Below are 16,181 nucleotides of genomic sequence, written 5' to 3'. Positions count from 1 at the left end.
CATGCAAGTGCAACTGTCACCATGGGTCTCTATGCGTGGGTGACTCAAAGAATGTAGATTTAGAATTAAGGATAGTACATTTATACTTACCTATATATACTTACCTGAAGTTATTTAGGCAGGTAATAGCCTGGCTATGATAATTTCTGTAGCCCAATATTTTTGTGAATGGTAATTGGAAATAAAATCCATTCTTCTGTGCCCTGTATGCCCTGTTATGTCCTTTCTTCCCTTCATAATTCTTCCTCTCTCTATAACCCTCGAGACCCAGTTATCTAATTTTATTTCCTCGTCTTCCATATTCTTTGCCCTCTCTCCAGCCTTCACTTCACTTCCCTTATTTTATTTAGAGTGTCATAAAGCAGACCCACAGATATCAGAACACTGTATGAGGAAATAGCTTGACTTTGTTTTCTCAATCGGTATAATTTCCCATCCAGTCCCCATGTTTGTCATTTACATGTCCTCGCTCATCCCTCCCTTCATCTTTCCTAAAAGATTACACGTTAGCCCATGTCAGCTGTAACTCTTGTATTTTTCTGTACATTTCCTCTTATCCAGTCCCACTTTTTCTGTCTCCCTTCCCTCAATGTATTCGTTTCTCCTTCGTTTTCTACATCTCCCTTTATTCCTCCTTTGTTTTCCTTAACCTGCTTTTTCTACATCACTCTCCCTCTCTTCTTCTTGCTGCCTCTTCCTTCAAAGTAATTCCCTTTCTCTCTAACCTTTTCACTCTCCATCCCACTGTCTCTTGCTGAAGATTTTAAAATTGCTCAATGTCGGGAGTAAGTAGCTCATCCGGTCCTGTTTCCTTTGCACTCTAATATTCAATTTTGAAATGCAAAACACAAGTACCAAAATTCAAAGGAAAACTAAGAAATTACTTGAACCAGTGACTAGGTACAACTTCTCAGACGTGCTAAACTTCCTTAGTTATTTTTCTATCTCCACTCTCACCATAATGCAATTGGTGCTCAAGTAAAGCGCCCTCATACCTTCGAGACTAGTTTGAGCTATATAAAACAAGAAAAGTTACTGTGTTCAACTCCGTCGGTAGTCGAGCAAAGCACTCTTGGAGACATTAGGTTCTCTTATAGTTGTATTTGTACAGAAGTAGGCCATCACGAGCACTGTCATCCATAGTTCGATTAAAGCACTTATGCAATTTGTGTAATGATTCTGGTCACCAAAGAAACTAGGTTTAAAGCAAACACTATTTACCGCGAACTACTTTCTGCAGTAAAACAGAGAAATGTGGGAAACAATGTCTCTTAAATAAAATAATTAGGAGGGTAATGCCAACTTTTTGAAATAAACGTTTGTGAGGACAGAAAAAAATGTGGTATTTAACAGACTTTTATATTGCTAATCCAGGCCTAAAGATTTTCATCCAGGCAAGATGGCACATTTGATAGAACTAAAGCTCCTTTAGATCTTCCTCACATTTACAGCTTGCAAGCCAAAAACTCAAACAAAGAAAGTCAGTCAGTGTGTGTTGTATTGGAATGTGAATGGTTCGGAGCACACAGAAAAAATAGATTACCACTCCCAAGCTCTTTCTTGCTAATTCGTACCTGTGGGAAGCAAAGGTCACGTAGTCAAAAGCAATGCACTTTTCAAGAGGTACACGTGCATGCTAGGCTACAGTGCTGCACAAGAAACATTAGATAGTGATGCAGAAGCAATTCTGCATTCCACGTTGTGCTGCTGCTCTGCAAACATGAATAACTCGATGCATTTCAGATTAATTTACCCAATTTCAGCTCTGTTCTGTTCTCACCAAGAGTGGCCAAACAACAGGACACCTCTCCATCCTCCTACTCCCTCTAAACCCTCCAATCCCCCACCCGCCTTTTAGCTGCAGGCAAAATAAACACAATCGAGGTAGCGCTGGACCCAACCCGACACCCCGGATGACTAGAAATGGAAGAAACCTTTGGTTATGGAGAATGCTCACGTGGCTTAGAGTACTGGGGAGGAACATTCATGTCAACATACGTCGTTTATTTCATGTTAAGGACTGCCTGCAGGTTATATCGGGCTCACATGTATATTATGTATAACTAGATATCAAAAAGGCTTTAGATACCCTGACTTGTCTTTATCTTATTGAGGTAAGTGGCCTACTTCATTGGATTAGGCTGTTATATACAGAGCATCTGGCACTCTGTCGGACCTATAAAGTGTTTTCCACAAAGTGGCAGATATCAATGGACACCAAGAAGGATGACTTTTTTTTTTTGAGACCTTAAGTTGACCCTGTTAGAGCTAATTAGTACTCATCAAAGGCAGTTTATTTCTAGTGAAAAGGTGATACGCCCGACCCATGCAGCCGGGACGGGGTCCCTAATAATGGAGATCGATCATCCTAGCTGCACGAATGGTTGGGATGGTGAGTTGGTTGGCGGTTGCAACGGACCTCAAATGAATGGACCTCAGGCGTACGAAAGGCAGTAATAACTTACTGTGCGCGTTGTGTACTGGGGACGCGGAAATATCCGCTACTCACACTCCTTATATATGATCTGGTACTGTTGCCAGAAATGTAGACACCAGCTGAGTTTGCAACTCCCGTACTTCCCAGATCGTCCCTTATGGATAATCCATGACTTAGCGAAGGTAGCCTGACAACACTAGATACTAGACTGCACACATAATGATATTCATACTCTGGGGAAATATTAATGTAGATGGCACACTTTGACCATTTCAGACATTAGTAGACAATTGTGGCCTCAGTGTTGCTCAATTCTTTAAAAGTAATGCAGTGGTGGTGGCCATTCATGTGATACGGTAAGCTGGTACACATGTACCGCTGAATTCTGAAGATTCAGGTACATTACTTGCTCATAGGATACAGCAAAATGTGACCTCCATTGTTGGGGCTCTAGCCCACACTTTTTAGCCCAATTTAGCCACACCTAGAATGACATGGGAACAACAATTGGGGGTATAAATACAAGCTAATGAATGGGCACGTAACTTGGAGTGCACTAAAGCAGTCAATACAGCCTACGTTTTAAGTACACACAGCTGAATTACCTTCACTATACTTACTTTACACTAGCACACATTACCAAGATATACCCGGAGGTAGGTTCGAGGTGCCCCAGATGTCCCACTGTTTATGCAGATTGTATCCATATGGTATTGCATTGTGCACAAATATAGCCATTTTGGTCGCTGTTGCTTGATGCAATTCATGACTTTAAAGAGCGTATGTACATGGCAAAATGTCTTTTGGGACCTCTCACTAGACCTAAACAAACTAAGGCGGTACCCAGATTTGTTGATTTGGCTTTACTGACTGGCAAACACACTATTGCAATACAGCGAAAGGCTTTAACAGCCCCCACAACTCAAAAATGGCTGTGGGATCTACTTGAATGGATAGCTCCTGAAATCAGAGTATTGGCCCTCTTACGACAGCAAAGACAGGAAGGTTTCCAATGATAACGGAATGGAAGGCCATACTCCTGGCAATGTAGACTAAGTCGGATGAGATGCCCCCATGATACATGACGCTCCCCTTATACAATACCTGTTTCATTTGTATGACTGGATAAGGATGACTGCACAGTATGGGCGCCTTAATTATATGTTTAGTGTAGAGCTTTTGAGCGCTGGATACGACTACAGAGCTCAGTGCTGGTACGGATATCAATATGTTTGAAGAATCAATGATGCACAGATCTCTGTGGTGGCTGTTATTAACTGGAACGCTGTGATGTGGTCTAGTTTATTGGTTCATTTCTGTATTTCTTTCTATTAATGCTCAATATCTCCTTACTGAATATTGTGAGCATCAATGCTTCAGGTGTACTAGATATGTTAACATGTTGCGAATGATCTTGCATTGAACATGTAAATATCACCTTTAGGATTATGAAAATTCATTAAAGAGCTATTAAAAATATAATTAATTATGGGGGAAGCACAACTACATCACAGTAGGTTTTTTACTAGATACCATGTAGCTTCCCAGCAGGAATAGATAACCCACTTTTGCACTGTCGGTGTATTTTCTTCCAGCTACTTTTTTATGAATCACTCTGAAGTTGATGTATACTTCCAATTTCTGAAAACGAATCTTCCTAAGGATTGGTTTTACTTTCAAGCCACAATTCTCCATTGTTGCTGAAGTTTCCCTGAGACTGCAAGTCACCAACATAAACATGTTTGATCTTTTCCCAGGTTTTTGATAAAATGCTGCGCAGCGGCTCAGACTGGTCAGGCACTGCCTCAGTCTGTGATCTACTTCACTTCTCCGAGAGCCAAGAAATGCCGGGCCAAGAATAAACTGGATTTTCTAAATCCTGAAATTTACATTGAAGCTTATGAACACAAAGCGTATAGGTGAGTACTATATCCATTGATGTTAATAGTTCTTTTTCCGGGTTCCATATGAAGTTGAGGAGAATTATGAAATGTTCTGTCTTAGCATTCAACTACTTGGAACTGGTTTGTAGATTTGAAAATAGGCTGCAGTATCACAGTTGTCTTTTTTCCATTATTTTAAACATGTGCTTGACATACCTTGTATGGTGATGTGTATGTTGATATATACACAGTAGGCTTCATGGTGCCAATGATGCTCCATCTAAAATCACATCAAATGAGAAGTTGAGCAGGACCACAGCAGAGGCTGAAACTATGGGCCTGAAATAGAAGAAAGCCAGCAACAGAGTCTACCTAGAAAAATAGGAGACAATGAACACATTTCTGGACAGTGTTGGACGGAGGGTCGTTCACTTACTCCTATTAAGTACTATTACATTGTAATGGTAATTAACCTGGTCGAACTTACAAAACGTTATACTATGCAAGGTTAATTTGTATCCATGCATTCTAAAACACTTAAAGCCTGATGCTTTCAGCGTGTGGTGCTGCTATAGTTTTGTGGATATTCGTAGCCTTCAGGTGTCCCCTTGTCAAGTGTCAGACTTTCTCAGTCCTGATTTTTTACCCACATCACATTGTACTTGAAAAATTGCTGTTAACAATGTATATATGAGCTAAAAAAGCTCAACAGTAAAGGGGTATAGTACAAAAAGCAAGTATTGTTTAACCATGCCACACATTAAAATGGAGCACATTGCAGCTATAAATTGTTGTTGTTTTGCTGCTTTCGTATGTGAAAAGTCTTGTGCCATGTGTTAGACTTGGCCTTTTTCTGCAAGGTCATCCCCAGACATTTTGCCTCCACCGTTCCTGTATTCTGAACCAGTTTTTGTTGGCTTTTAGGACTCTGTGCACTTTCCCACTGCTAACCAGTTCTTAAGTGCTTGTGCTATCTCCTTAAAACTTGGTAGAAGTGGCTTACACCCAACCAAGGAAAATGACCAGGCCAGTGCTAGTCATGAAGTAAGCTCTCCTACTCTCATTGCATAGCCATGTTGCCTGTGGGGCACTCTAAATTAGTAAGGAGCAGTTTAGTGGGAGCGGCGGGGAGGAGGGGAATGCAGTTGAGGGGCACTTTAAATTTTATGAGTGCTTGCATGAGCAACAACACCTGAAGAGTTTCTGGACGTGAGAAGGAGGAGATGAGTCCCTACCGGGGGCAGCAGACGAGGCACTAGGCATGAGCAGAAATTAAATGCTCCGACTTTCAGAGAAGCAGAATGTTAATTTAGTTTTTAAAAAACTTTGTGTTTGCCAAAATAAAAGACATATAAACCTGGTCATTCATTACTGCTGCTAGTGTCTTATGGACTGGCAACAGCAAGAATCAAAGAAAAATAACAACTGTGCGCTAGCCACTAGTGCATCTGTGAAAAAGCTAAACACCTGTGAAATAACGTAGGATGGTCCCAATCTATAAAGAATAGCCCTGCAGTCCAATGACAGAAGGTTGGTCATCTAAACAAGGTAATGGCTGACTTAGGCTTCTGTCTGTATATTATGTTGAATGTGTGCCGGCATGAAATCTGTGAAACAGCTAATACAAAGTATGGCTAGACCTAAAAATGGTACATGAATGTATACAACAAAGTCCACTTTAGTTAAAAGGGAACATTGTTGTCTAAAACAAGAATCTTTATATGGTTTAATGAGGTTTATTCGGTGTATGCACACCTTTTATTTCACTGCAAGATACAGTGAACCAAAAAAAATTCCATTTCATTCTCATTCCTTCACTAGTAAAAGAGTTAGCATAATTGATGTTAAGTGACAACAGAGCCAAAGTTAAAAAGAAAGGCTCTGTTCCAGGCAAGTTCACCAAAAGTTATAGGTACTGGGATGCCAATGAGATCAATCATTGCAGTTGTGCATTCTCATTAAAACTGCAAGAGTTTTAAATCCTGTTTTGTTTTCTCTTCTAGACTCATACAAAATGCAGCAAGTCAGCTTCAGTCTTTAGTGAACTCTGGAGCTGAACAATATGATGCCTGGAACAGAACTTCGGTTCAACTTGTTCAGGCTTCCATGGTTAGTGCCCTCTTAGAATTTACTTTGTTGCATTTTGCTTTACTTACTTATCATGTTATCTGTTAGATTAGGTCACTCCTGCAGAGTGCTAGCGAGCTAATGTTTCTTCTTCAAGTTCATGGAGAGGATTTTTAGCAGGCGGTCATTGTTCACAGAGATAAGCAGCGGCATGTTAATTTGAGGTGTGTGGTATTGCGGACAATGCTTATTTTATTTTTGTGAAAATGTATTGTAAAATTCCAAATATATTGAAAAATGTGATTTTTTTATTGTGCCATGTTGCAAGAGAAAAGGTCTTCCTTACTACATTTGGATTTAAAGGCAAACACATTTTTGCTGAATTTATGTGCAAAATATTTTACTAGGGGGAAAAAGACCTTCATAAAGAACTACCATTTTGTGGGTTAAGCATCCCACAGATAGGACATTTTGGGCATATGATTAAAATAGCAATAACCAACTCAGATTTTTCAAGAACTTCAAACCATTCCAGAATTGGTCATCTCTGAGCTGAATCTGACAAAATATCAAAGACATCAAAAACTCACCTGGCAATTGTGGTGAAAAGAGTTAAAGGACCCATAACATGTCCATGTAGTGAAAGGTGCTCATCAGTAGTCAAACCTGGGCTTCAGGTCATCTGATGCAATCAGGGTTTTCAATTGGCTAGTTCTTTGGACTACAGCAATTACTGAGCTCAGGTCTTCAGCTTGTCATGGGGCTGGCTGAGCCAAACAGACGCTCACAGCAGCAGGGGGTGCTTGAAGGCACTCCTTGTAAAGAGTGTTTGCAGAATTTAATTTTCTCTGAGAAATGCAAAGGACCAGCAGTGGATATCAAAGTCTTATTATCTTTAGGGTCTGATCAGTTCTTTGGCACAGGTTCTGTTTAGATGAAATTTTGCACTTTAAGGTTTTGCATTGTTTGAGTCAAGTAAACTAGGTAAAAGTGTAGGGTGTTTGCCACACTAAGAAAGTTTTGATCATGAGCAGGGCCAACATTACACTAAGCTTGTGTGTCTTAATATTTCTTGCTCCTTTTACACCAGGATACACATTGGCTCTGATTTGATTTGGTTTATAATTTATAAAGCGCCTGAATTACCCCTCAAGGGGTCTCTCCGCGCTAAGGACCTGCTTTCGTCGACCAGGGAAAGGAACAGATTAAAACAATGCAGTCTTAAGAAGCCTATGGAACTGCAGGTGATTGGAAGAATGCTTTACCGCCCTGCTGGGATTTTTTGCAGCGTGGAACGACAAGAAGAGATTTGGTCCCAGATCGTAATACCCTAGGAGGATGGTATTTCGTAAATTTTTTTGCCAGATCTCTGAGCAGACAAGTTCTGAGTTTCAACGCTAAACCTCTGCTGTCCTTCTGACACTACGTTCACCTTGATCTCGCAGATACTCGTTGGTTATCATTGCTCAGTAAGTCAGTGCTGGCCAGTGGCCACTAACATCTGTCATCTGCAGGTCACAAGTCTGAACCCAACAAGGCTTACTGAGCCTTCTATCCTCCTCGGCTCTGTAAATTGAACACCATTAACCTGGGTATAACTTATTTATTTTTACTGTGGTTATGAACAATAAATGTGTAGGATGAATGGCAATATGAAAAAGCATTCACAAAGCCATTAGGAGGCCTACTGGCTTTGCCATTGATTTTTCCCTAGATGGCTGTCATGCTAGTGGACATGCACTTGAATGCCATCAATCTTCGATTGGTTGGAAAATCATTTAAAGATGAGCACCCGCTGCTAAATTAGTCGCAGGCTGTAAACAGAGTGAGATAGGACCGGGATGGACCTAATTTTTAAATAAAAAGTGCAAGGGGGGCAGAAGAAAGGGGAGTAAATAGAACAAGAGAGAAGTAGAGAATTAGTTCCTCATGACCTCTGCAGAGGAAGGATATAACCCATCCAATTACACCACAGTGAGAATGAAATACTCCTGTGGGAGAACAACACAAGAATAGGGAGGAAAGGCATTAAAGGGGGAGCAGGGAACTCCGATAGATAGGAATGCCATCCAGTCATGAGCAAGGGAGAGACCCATAGCCCACGTTTATATTGGATACTGTAGGTATTCTGCCATCAGACAGCGAGACCTAAAAATAAGTTATCATTTTTATTACTATCAACCTCCAGACACAAAGGGCTTCAACAGAAGGGTTGCAAAGTTTAATTTGCTGGTAGCCAGAGAACCCCACGGTGTCTGCACTTAAATTAGGAAGGTAACTTATCCTCATTTCGTCCGCAGGCTCAGTCCAGAGGAGACATTGTTACTATTTAGGACAGCTGTGCTACTTTCTGTGACAGTGAGAGTTAGATTCGTTTTCTCCTCCAGAACTACTGACTAGAAAGTATTGTGTCAAAAATTAGACACTCAGGAAAGCTCATAGAAGTAGAACACAGTTAACGCAAAATCGCAGGAAAGCACATTATAAACAGAGGTCTTTCCTGCCTTCTGGATCAGAAGTATAGGGGTATTGCATCTACTAACAATTGGCACCAAAAGACCTTGCTTGATCTGATCAGCGATGACTTGTACAATATCGGCTTTGGTTTCAGGCTTGAGAGGATTGTGTGGATTACGGTGTAATAGTTTCATCTGATTTATTTTTATTTACATAAGATCTAGAGAGAATGCACTCCATATCATTGGCCCCAGTGGACCATAAAGTGGAAAGCACCTGAACAAGCAATGCTGACAATTCCTTAGACATTTGTGGGATATGGGTAACAGGCTGAGAGTCTGTTTCAGACAACAGGAGAAGACCTTAACTTTCCTGCTATAATGGATGCAGAGGTAGACTCCATCAGCCCTACAGAAAACAGTATAGTTCATTTTTTCACAGAATATACCAACCCAATACATTGTCTGGTAAAGTAGGACTTGAAAAGAACACATAATGGGACCTATGATGATAGAAACAAGGTCAGAAATGCGGTGTAGAACATGCTGATTTGAAATACCAACTGTGTCTATGGACAAGCTCAAGAGAATAAGAATAAGGAAGGGAATTCAGACGTTTTCAGGGTAGAGCAGCTTACGCTGGTATCAATAAGGTAGTGGTTGGTTTATCATTTGTCATACAATCTACATTGGGACCTTTCTGATCTATGGGAATCATGTTATTCAGAGTACAATCAGCACCTCCTGGGCTGTCCTAGTATTCAGGAAAAGAGCAATGTGACACCTTGTTAAATTCAGACGACTGCTTTGTGTACTTTTTAACATAATACAAAAAGTACAAAACAATACATCCAAAGAAAGGCAAAGCAATGAATGATAAATATGGCCAGACCTGGCCTCAGGTTAGTTCAACATGGTAACACTAGCCAGCAAAATCAAGGACTGTCTCCCACCCTAGTCTCCTTGGAGAAACCCCTCCATTACCTCTGGCATCTGGAGTTGTCGTGTTGAGTACAGTCCAGAGTGACTTCTTCTGTGTTTGAATAAAGGCAATTACCAGCACATATTGCACCAGGTTTTGTGAAATAAATAAGACACTCAGGAAAGCTCAATGAAGGCTAACCCATGGTTACTAAAAAATAACAGATAAGTATAAAAAATATACTAAGCTCAATTTGCCATTTCAACAGACAGTTGCACCATCGTCTGATGAGTTGGAACATGTAATGCTAAATTCTATACAATTTTCCACTATTTTTGTACACTTTTTCACAATGGAAAGAGTGGCAAACTGGATACATGATGAATCAGAAACTCAAAATAGTAAGTTAAGAGGTACCGGCCTCTTCTCAAGGAAAGAATGCGAAAAGAACTTGAGAACAAGCTGACCTCACTAATTTTTCCATTCTCACATAGTTATGCCAGCTTCAGAACAAGCCTACACTTACTTGAGCAGTTAGACTAAATGTCCAATGTACAACATGGACTAAAAGATAAGAACGCAATTAAAATACATGTAAATGTGCAGTAATGCAAAGGCTTTAGTCTGCTTCAGCAGGTATAAAACCTTCCTCAATATGAAATCCTAGCTTAAAATTTGTCTCTAGCAATGGTCAAAGCCTTATTAAGGCCAAATAGGCTACACGCCTATCCTTTCTTTTGAATACCTACACCGCCTTCTTGAGTAGTAATGCATGTCCCAAATCCTGTGAGATTTTGGACTGCCTAGTTCACATATAACACTTCCCTACTCTCTACCCTGCCAAGATTGCTCAAGATTGATCAGTGGCTTGGTCTTCTGTCTCTCAGTGGTAAGATAAGGCATTACCCATTGGGCTAGTATACAGGCTCGGTACCTCTGAGAACTGCTATCACAACCCTTTAGTACTTTGATGAGTCTTCCTGGGTATCACACTATAGACGGGAGCTTTCCAATCAGTTAGTAAGAAATTAAATGGAGCTCTAGAGCCACCTCCTCTGTCAGGTTAATGTTTATTGGAGTGACAGAGCAATATGATTGAACATTTGCAACCTCTAATATAACCAGCATTAGGAACACAATCTCATCAATCTGATTTGTAAACAAATATATATATATATATATACCTTTCAATTTAGATGCACATAAACATCAACACAAAGGAGATTTTAAAATGAATGTTTAATCCAGCTCAGACATTAACAGTCAGCATCTGGATGTCTCCTTGTGGACACAACGCAGTACAATAGTAGGATGGGGCACTGGGTATAAGAAGCTTTTCACTCTGTCTGCTTTTAAAATCTGCACACTACCTACCAGGAACCTCTGCCAAATGCATCGGATAAATTAATTTTCGAACTGTATGTAATGTAATGTTACATAAAATAGTTTAATAGAGCGCTGTGCAGCCATAATGGCATCCTGGACCAAAAAAGATCAACTGGCAAGCATAAAAAAAGAATAAACAATAAAACACTTCTGCAGAAAAGGGCGGGGTTTCAAGGTGTTCCTAAAAACAGTAACTGATTACAGGTGCATAAGTGGAAAGGCAGGGAGTGGCAAGATCTAGTAGAAACAACAGAGAAGGCACACCTCTCTATTCTAGTGCAGCAGACCCAAGGCTCCATCAAAAAATGTGCATCAGAGGATCTCACCTGGCGAGAAGGATGGTATTGCAGAAATGAGTACTGGAGTCATGAAAAGCATAAAAGACTAAACAGAGTGCCCTAAAGGTGATCTTTTGAGAAACTCACAGCCAGTGCAAAGTATTCAAAAGTAAACATGCAGAGGAACAGCGAGGCCACTGCAGAATGTTGAATAGCTTGCAAACATTTCATGTTATGTTATTTGATATAGCACACGACTCATCCCTTTAGGGACATCTCTGCTGATAGTCAGCAGGTAGATGTAGCAGAGGCAGTATTAGAACAACCAGGTCTTGAGATATTAATTGAATTCAGCCAAACTTGGGCACATGCAAATGATCAGGGGAAGTTTGTTCCAGTGGAGCAGGCTTAGATGGGAAAAGGCACGGTCTCCATATTTAGCAGTGCGAATCCGTTGGAGGCACAGAAGAGCCAACTTGATACCATCCAGCTCTACATCTTTTAGGGCACTCATTCTGATCCGCTGGTCCCGACAAGCAGAGTTAAATCTGAGTATTTTGTACATGGATGCTAACGAATGCCTAGACTATGCTAACGAATGCCTAGACTTCCATTCTCTCAATTAGAAGAACATCTAAGAGCGGAAATTCCGAGTAGCTTCACACTGCATTAAAAAGACTCACTTAAACATGCAGTGTTGTCACTTAGGAAAGACCAGGTGGTTTAATATGATCCTCCAAAGCCAGGATTACTATTCCCAGGAATGTTCATTTTTTTTCTTTATAAAATAGTCCTGTTTGGTTGTGGTGATAATCAAATTGCACCAACAATTTTTTGACTGTCACCATCTTAATAGACTAGGAAATCATGACAAGTCAGACACTGGACTGAACTGAACTTAATAGGTTCGTAGCATCTAGATAAGAACTTTCCAATGTAGACCGAGGATGGCCATATCCTTACCACATTTTCAAGATAACTCTTGATTTTGTAGATTCATTGTATGTAAATTTATATTTTGTGGATATCCTTACAGTTTAGGATGAAAATGCCACTTTCTGGCCTTTGTTGGACCCCAATCGAGATGAACTTGCAGTTGAGAAAATGCTGAGTTCTCCTTCAAGAAAGCGTACTAAGTAAGCCAATTTTTGTGCGACTGTAACCCCTGAGACTTAAAGCTTATCAGACATTGGATTTAACTGGGAACATACAATGTTGGTTATTGCCATTAGAAGAGAGCTTTTTATAACATTATTGTCATTTTTCAGATGCCTCCTTCTAAGATCTAATGCATTTCCATGGGTTTACCTGAGGCTGCAAGATTGGTTTGACAGACCGCATTGCAACTTAGTTGGGGGTGATGTCCGCTTTGCCAGCATTAGGATTGCATCACCTCTGAGGTGAGGTAGAGAATATTTGAGAGACAAAGGTCATTAGGTCAAAGTAAGTTCAGAGTGAGGGCCATCAAGCTATTTGACATCACATATAGTGAAGGTTAATCAGTAACTCGACCCAGACGTGACCTGTAGGGAGGTGCTGTCTGACGTGAAAGTCCAATGGTCCAGCGCAAGCCCAACCAAGGCTGCCGAGCTGAAAGCGAAGTCCACTCATAAATCCAGTCGATCCTACCAGTGGCAAGCCAGCCTGATCAGAGGTCCTGTGTGGATGTAACCCTTTCCATCCCGGGAAGCTAAACAGGTCCAAGATTGGCAGACTTAGCAGCTGTAAACCAACAAGGGCACTATCTATCAAATGGCACAAGATCAGTGTGTGGGCTCCATATGGAGTGACCGAGAGCCAACTCCCACTGAGATGTGGTAACTGCTACGAGACTTTTACACATGCACAGCAACTAAAATCTACCCAACTGACCCACGAGGCTAAAAAGTGCAGTTACATAACCTGCAAGTCACAGGTTTTAATCACATTAAGGCTGACTCAGACCTTCTTTCTTCCATGTTTGATAAAATGAATACTAATAAATGGGAAATAGTAGCCTGGCCTTTACAGTGCCCCAAAGCAACAACGCTTATTTTGCAAGCACTATAAACCACTTTATTATTAGAATACTGACCTGCTTTGGTGGATAAGCAATTGATCCACATACAGATGAAACACTATTGTCTAGACAGTATCTGATTCATGTATTGCTCAGTATGGTGATGGATGACAACAAATATTGGCACAATTCATTAGGATGTCATAAGAGATAAGATTTGGACGTTCTTTTATTTTTTATTTGGCTATTTTGTGAAAATTATTATATATTTAGACTCAATATTATTGTTTTCCAGGCTCACTGCCACTACATCATTGTGAAAGTGTTTGTAGACACAATGAAGACACTTAGAAATGAGCCTTCAATACAGGAGGCAGTGAAAACCCTCTGTGACCTCTTTGCATTGAATGGCATCTTCACAAATTCTGGAGGCTTCCTGCATGATGGATATTTGTCTGGGCCACAGATGGACATGGCGACCGCAGCTTACTTGGACTCATTGGCTGCGGTGAGGTAGGTTGGAGAATTGTTTGAGCCACAGTTAGCCATCACACCCACAACTTACATGGACCTAGAAGTAGTGGTGATGTAGGCTTCTTCCCTCATGAGGTATAAACCAATATCTAAAAGGTCATGTATAATGTTCCTATAAGTCTCTTTTAAAGCAGTTGTTTTTAAGGTTGCATGCAATTCTGGATAAAGGTGAAATAAGAAAACCTTTTCTACACCAAGCTGTTTCTGCTTCATTTTATAAATGAATTGCATTTCAAGCAATTCACATCCATCCTGGGTAATGTTTATCTTGTCGAATAAATCCCTGTTGCATTTCTTTTGTCATGGATCACATATCTATTGTTCTGCTTTTAAAACCCTATGTATCCTTCTTTTGCTTCTTGTCTACTCTTTTTTTTCCTTTCTCTCTTCATTGCTCTTCCTACATCTTGGCCAGTACTTCCAACTTTTCCATCAATTATGTTTTCTTTTCCTCCATCCTGTACTCCTGTATGGCATTATATATCTGCCTCTATCTATAACGTTGTACATCTACTCCAACCTGCACTTCAGGTCCACACCCACTCCCTATCTTCTTGGACCTCTGCCCTTACCATACTACCTCCACTCCTACTTGTGCCCTTGCTCTGCTATCACTGCCTGCACTCTAAAATGCCTACCCTGCCTAAACGTTCATACCTATGGCGAGCACCTCTAAACCAGTCTAGTTCCTCACCCTCTGCCAACCCCTAGTACTTCTATACTTTCTCTGCCTATACTGTTTTACAGCTGTCTATACCCTAGCAATTCTACCCCTACCTACACCCTGGCACCATTACCTGCTGCTTATACCTTAGTACCCCTACCATCTCTATCCCTCCTTGTACCCTCTTACCACTACCCCCACCTATATCCTAGTCCCTGAAAGTAGATTTGGAGCAAGTTATGAACCTGTGGACACACATGGCGATACATGGATGGATTTAGTTGAGGGAATCTCAAAACAAATCAAGTTAGTAAAATGAAAGAGAGGGGTAGGGTTGCAGATTTGAAGGCAAAATAGAACAACATGGCAGTTGAAAAATACAGGGAGGAATAGCGGAGTTCAGGAAATACAAAGCGATAAAAAACTAAAGTGAGAAAGGCAATAGATATTGTACAAGCAAATGTGAACTGGGACTGAAAATTCAGTTATGGGTGATGAGGCATGAGGTGCTATTGGAGCAAGGAAAGTCTGAACTGGGGAGGGGATTAACTTGATGTGGACAACATTGGTTCTCAACAATGTGTATTGGAACAAGTCAAAATGCAGGGTATGTGCATCTCCCTGTAATGAGTTTTACAGTGACCAAGCAGGCTAACAAAGTTCAAAATCGGGCAAAAACTAAATTACATGATTATTACTAAGATCAGTTTGTGGGTGCTAACAAACCTGGCAATAGTGCACGTTAATGGTGAAAGCTAGATAAGCACTTTGTTCTACAACAAAATGGGAGGAGTGAAGAGTGCTTTTAGCTTTTATTGATTGAAGGGTGATGTGTAATACGCATGGAAGAGGCCACCATGCACCCTCTCAGCCAAGCATGAAAGTGACATAGTGACTCTGCCTTCACCTGGTTTCAGTCATACCTCACCGAAAGAACCTTCCAACTTCACTGCCCACCCTTCAAATCTTCTCCTCGCGATGTTAGCCACGGGGTTCCACAGGGCTCTAGTTTGAGCCCTACCTTATTTAACATCTACATGGAACCCCTGGCATACATCGCGGAGGAATTTGGGGTGGGCATTGTCAGCTATGCTGACGACACCCAGTTGGTGTTCAAAATAACGCCAGACAGTAGAGACTTAGCTTCCAACTTCTCTAACTGCATGTCAAAAATAGCGACATGGATGAACGCCAACTGCCTCCGTTTAAATGGAGATAAAACCGAGGTACTAATAGTTGGGAAGGATACCTCAGTCTGGTCGCAAGCATGGTGGCCTAGTGAGTTGGGAGAAGTACCCATGCCTGTAGAGAAAGTGAAGAATCTCGGAGTCATGCTTGACACCGATCTCTCAGGCAGAACTCAGGTAAACAAAGTAACAGGCAAATGCTACAGTACTTTAAAAGTACTGTGTAAAGTATTAGACCTTCTCCCAACCGAAGCAAGAAAGACCATAGTCCATGCCTTAATATCCCCTCATTTGGACTATGGCAATGCTCTCCTACTTGGTCTTAATCAAAAGAGCCTACACCAGCTTCAGTGCATTCAAAACTCTGC

At 40.9% G+C, this 16,181-nt stretch overlaps 1 protein-coding gene across 1 annotated transcript in view; it reads left to right on the top strand.

Moving 5' to 3' along the window:
• The window catches only part of ACOX2 (acyl-CoA oxidase 2), a 208,448-nt gene that overhangs the window by 156,936 nt on the left and 35,331 nt on the right, over positions 1-16,181 (top strand). Inside the window, exons 10-12 of the mRNA XM_078661505.1 lie at positions 4,195-4,356; positions 6,324-6,429; positions 13,724-13,941. Coding sequence (XP_078517631.1) covers positions 4,195-4,356; positions 6,324-6,429; positions 13,724-13,941 — 486 coding nt within the window. The remainder of the gene's footprint in view (positions 1-4,194; positions 4,357-6,323; positions 6,430-13,723; positions 13,942-16,181) is intronic.

The sequence above is a fragment of the Lissotriton helveticus genome, chromosome 9, assembly GCF_964261635.1.
Source record: "Lissotriton helveticus chromosome 9, aLisHel1.1, whole genome shotgun sequence".
NCBI lineage: Eukaryota > Metazoa > Chordata > Amphibia > Caudata > Salamandridae > Lissotriton > Lissotriton helveticus.
The sequence above is the reverse complement of the archived record's forward strand: the minus strand, read 5'-3'. Positions and strand labels throughout refer to the sequence as shown.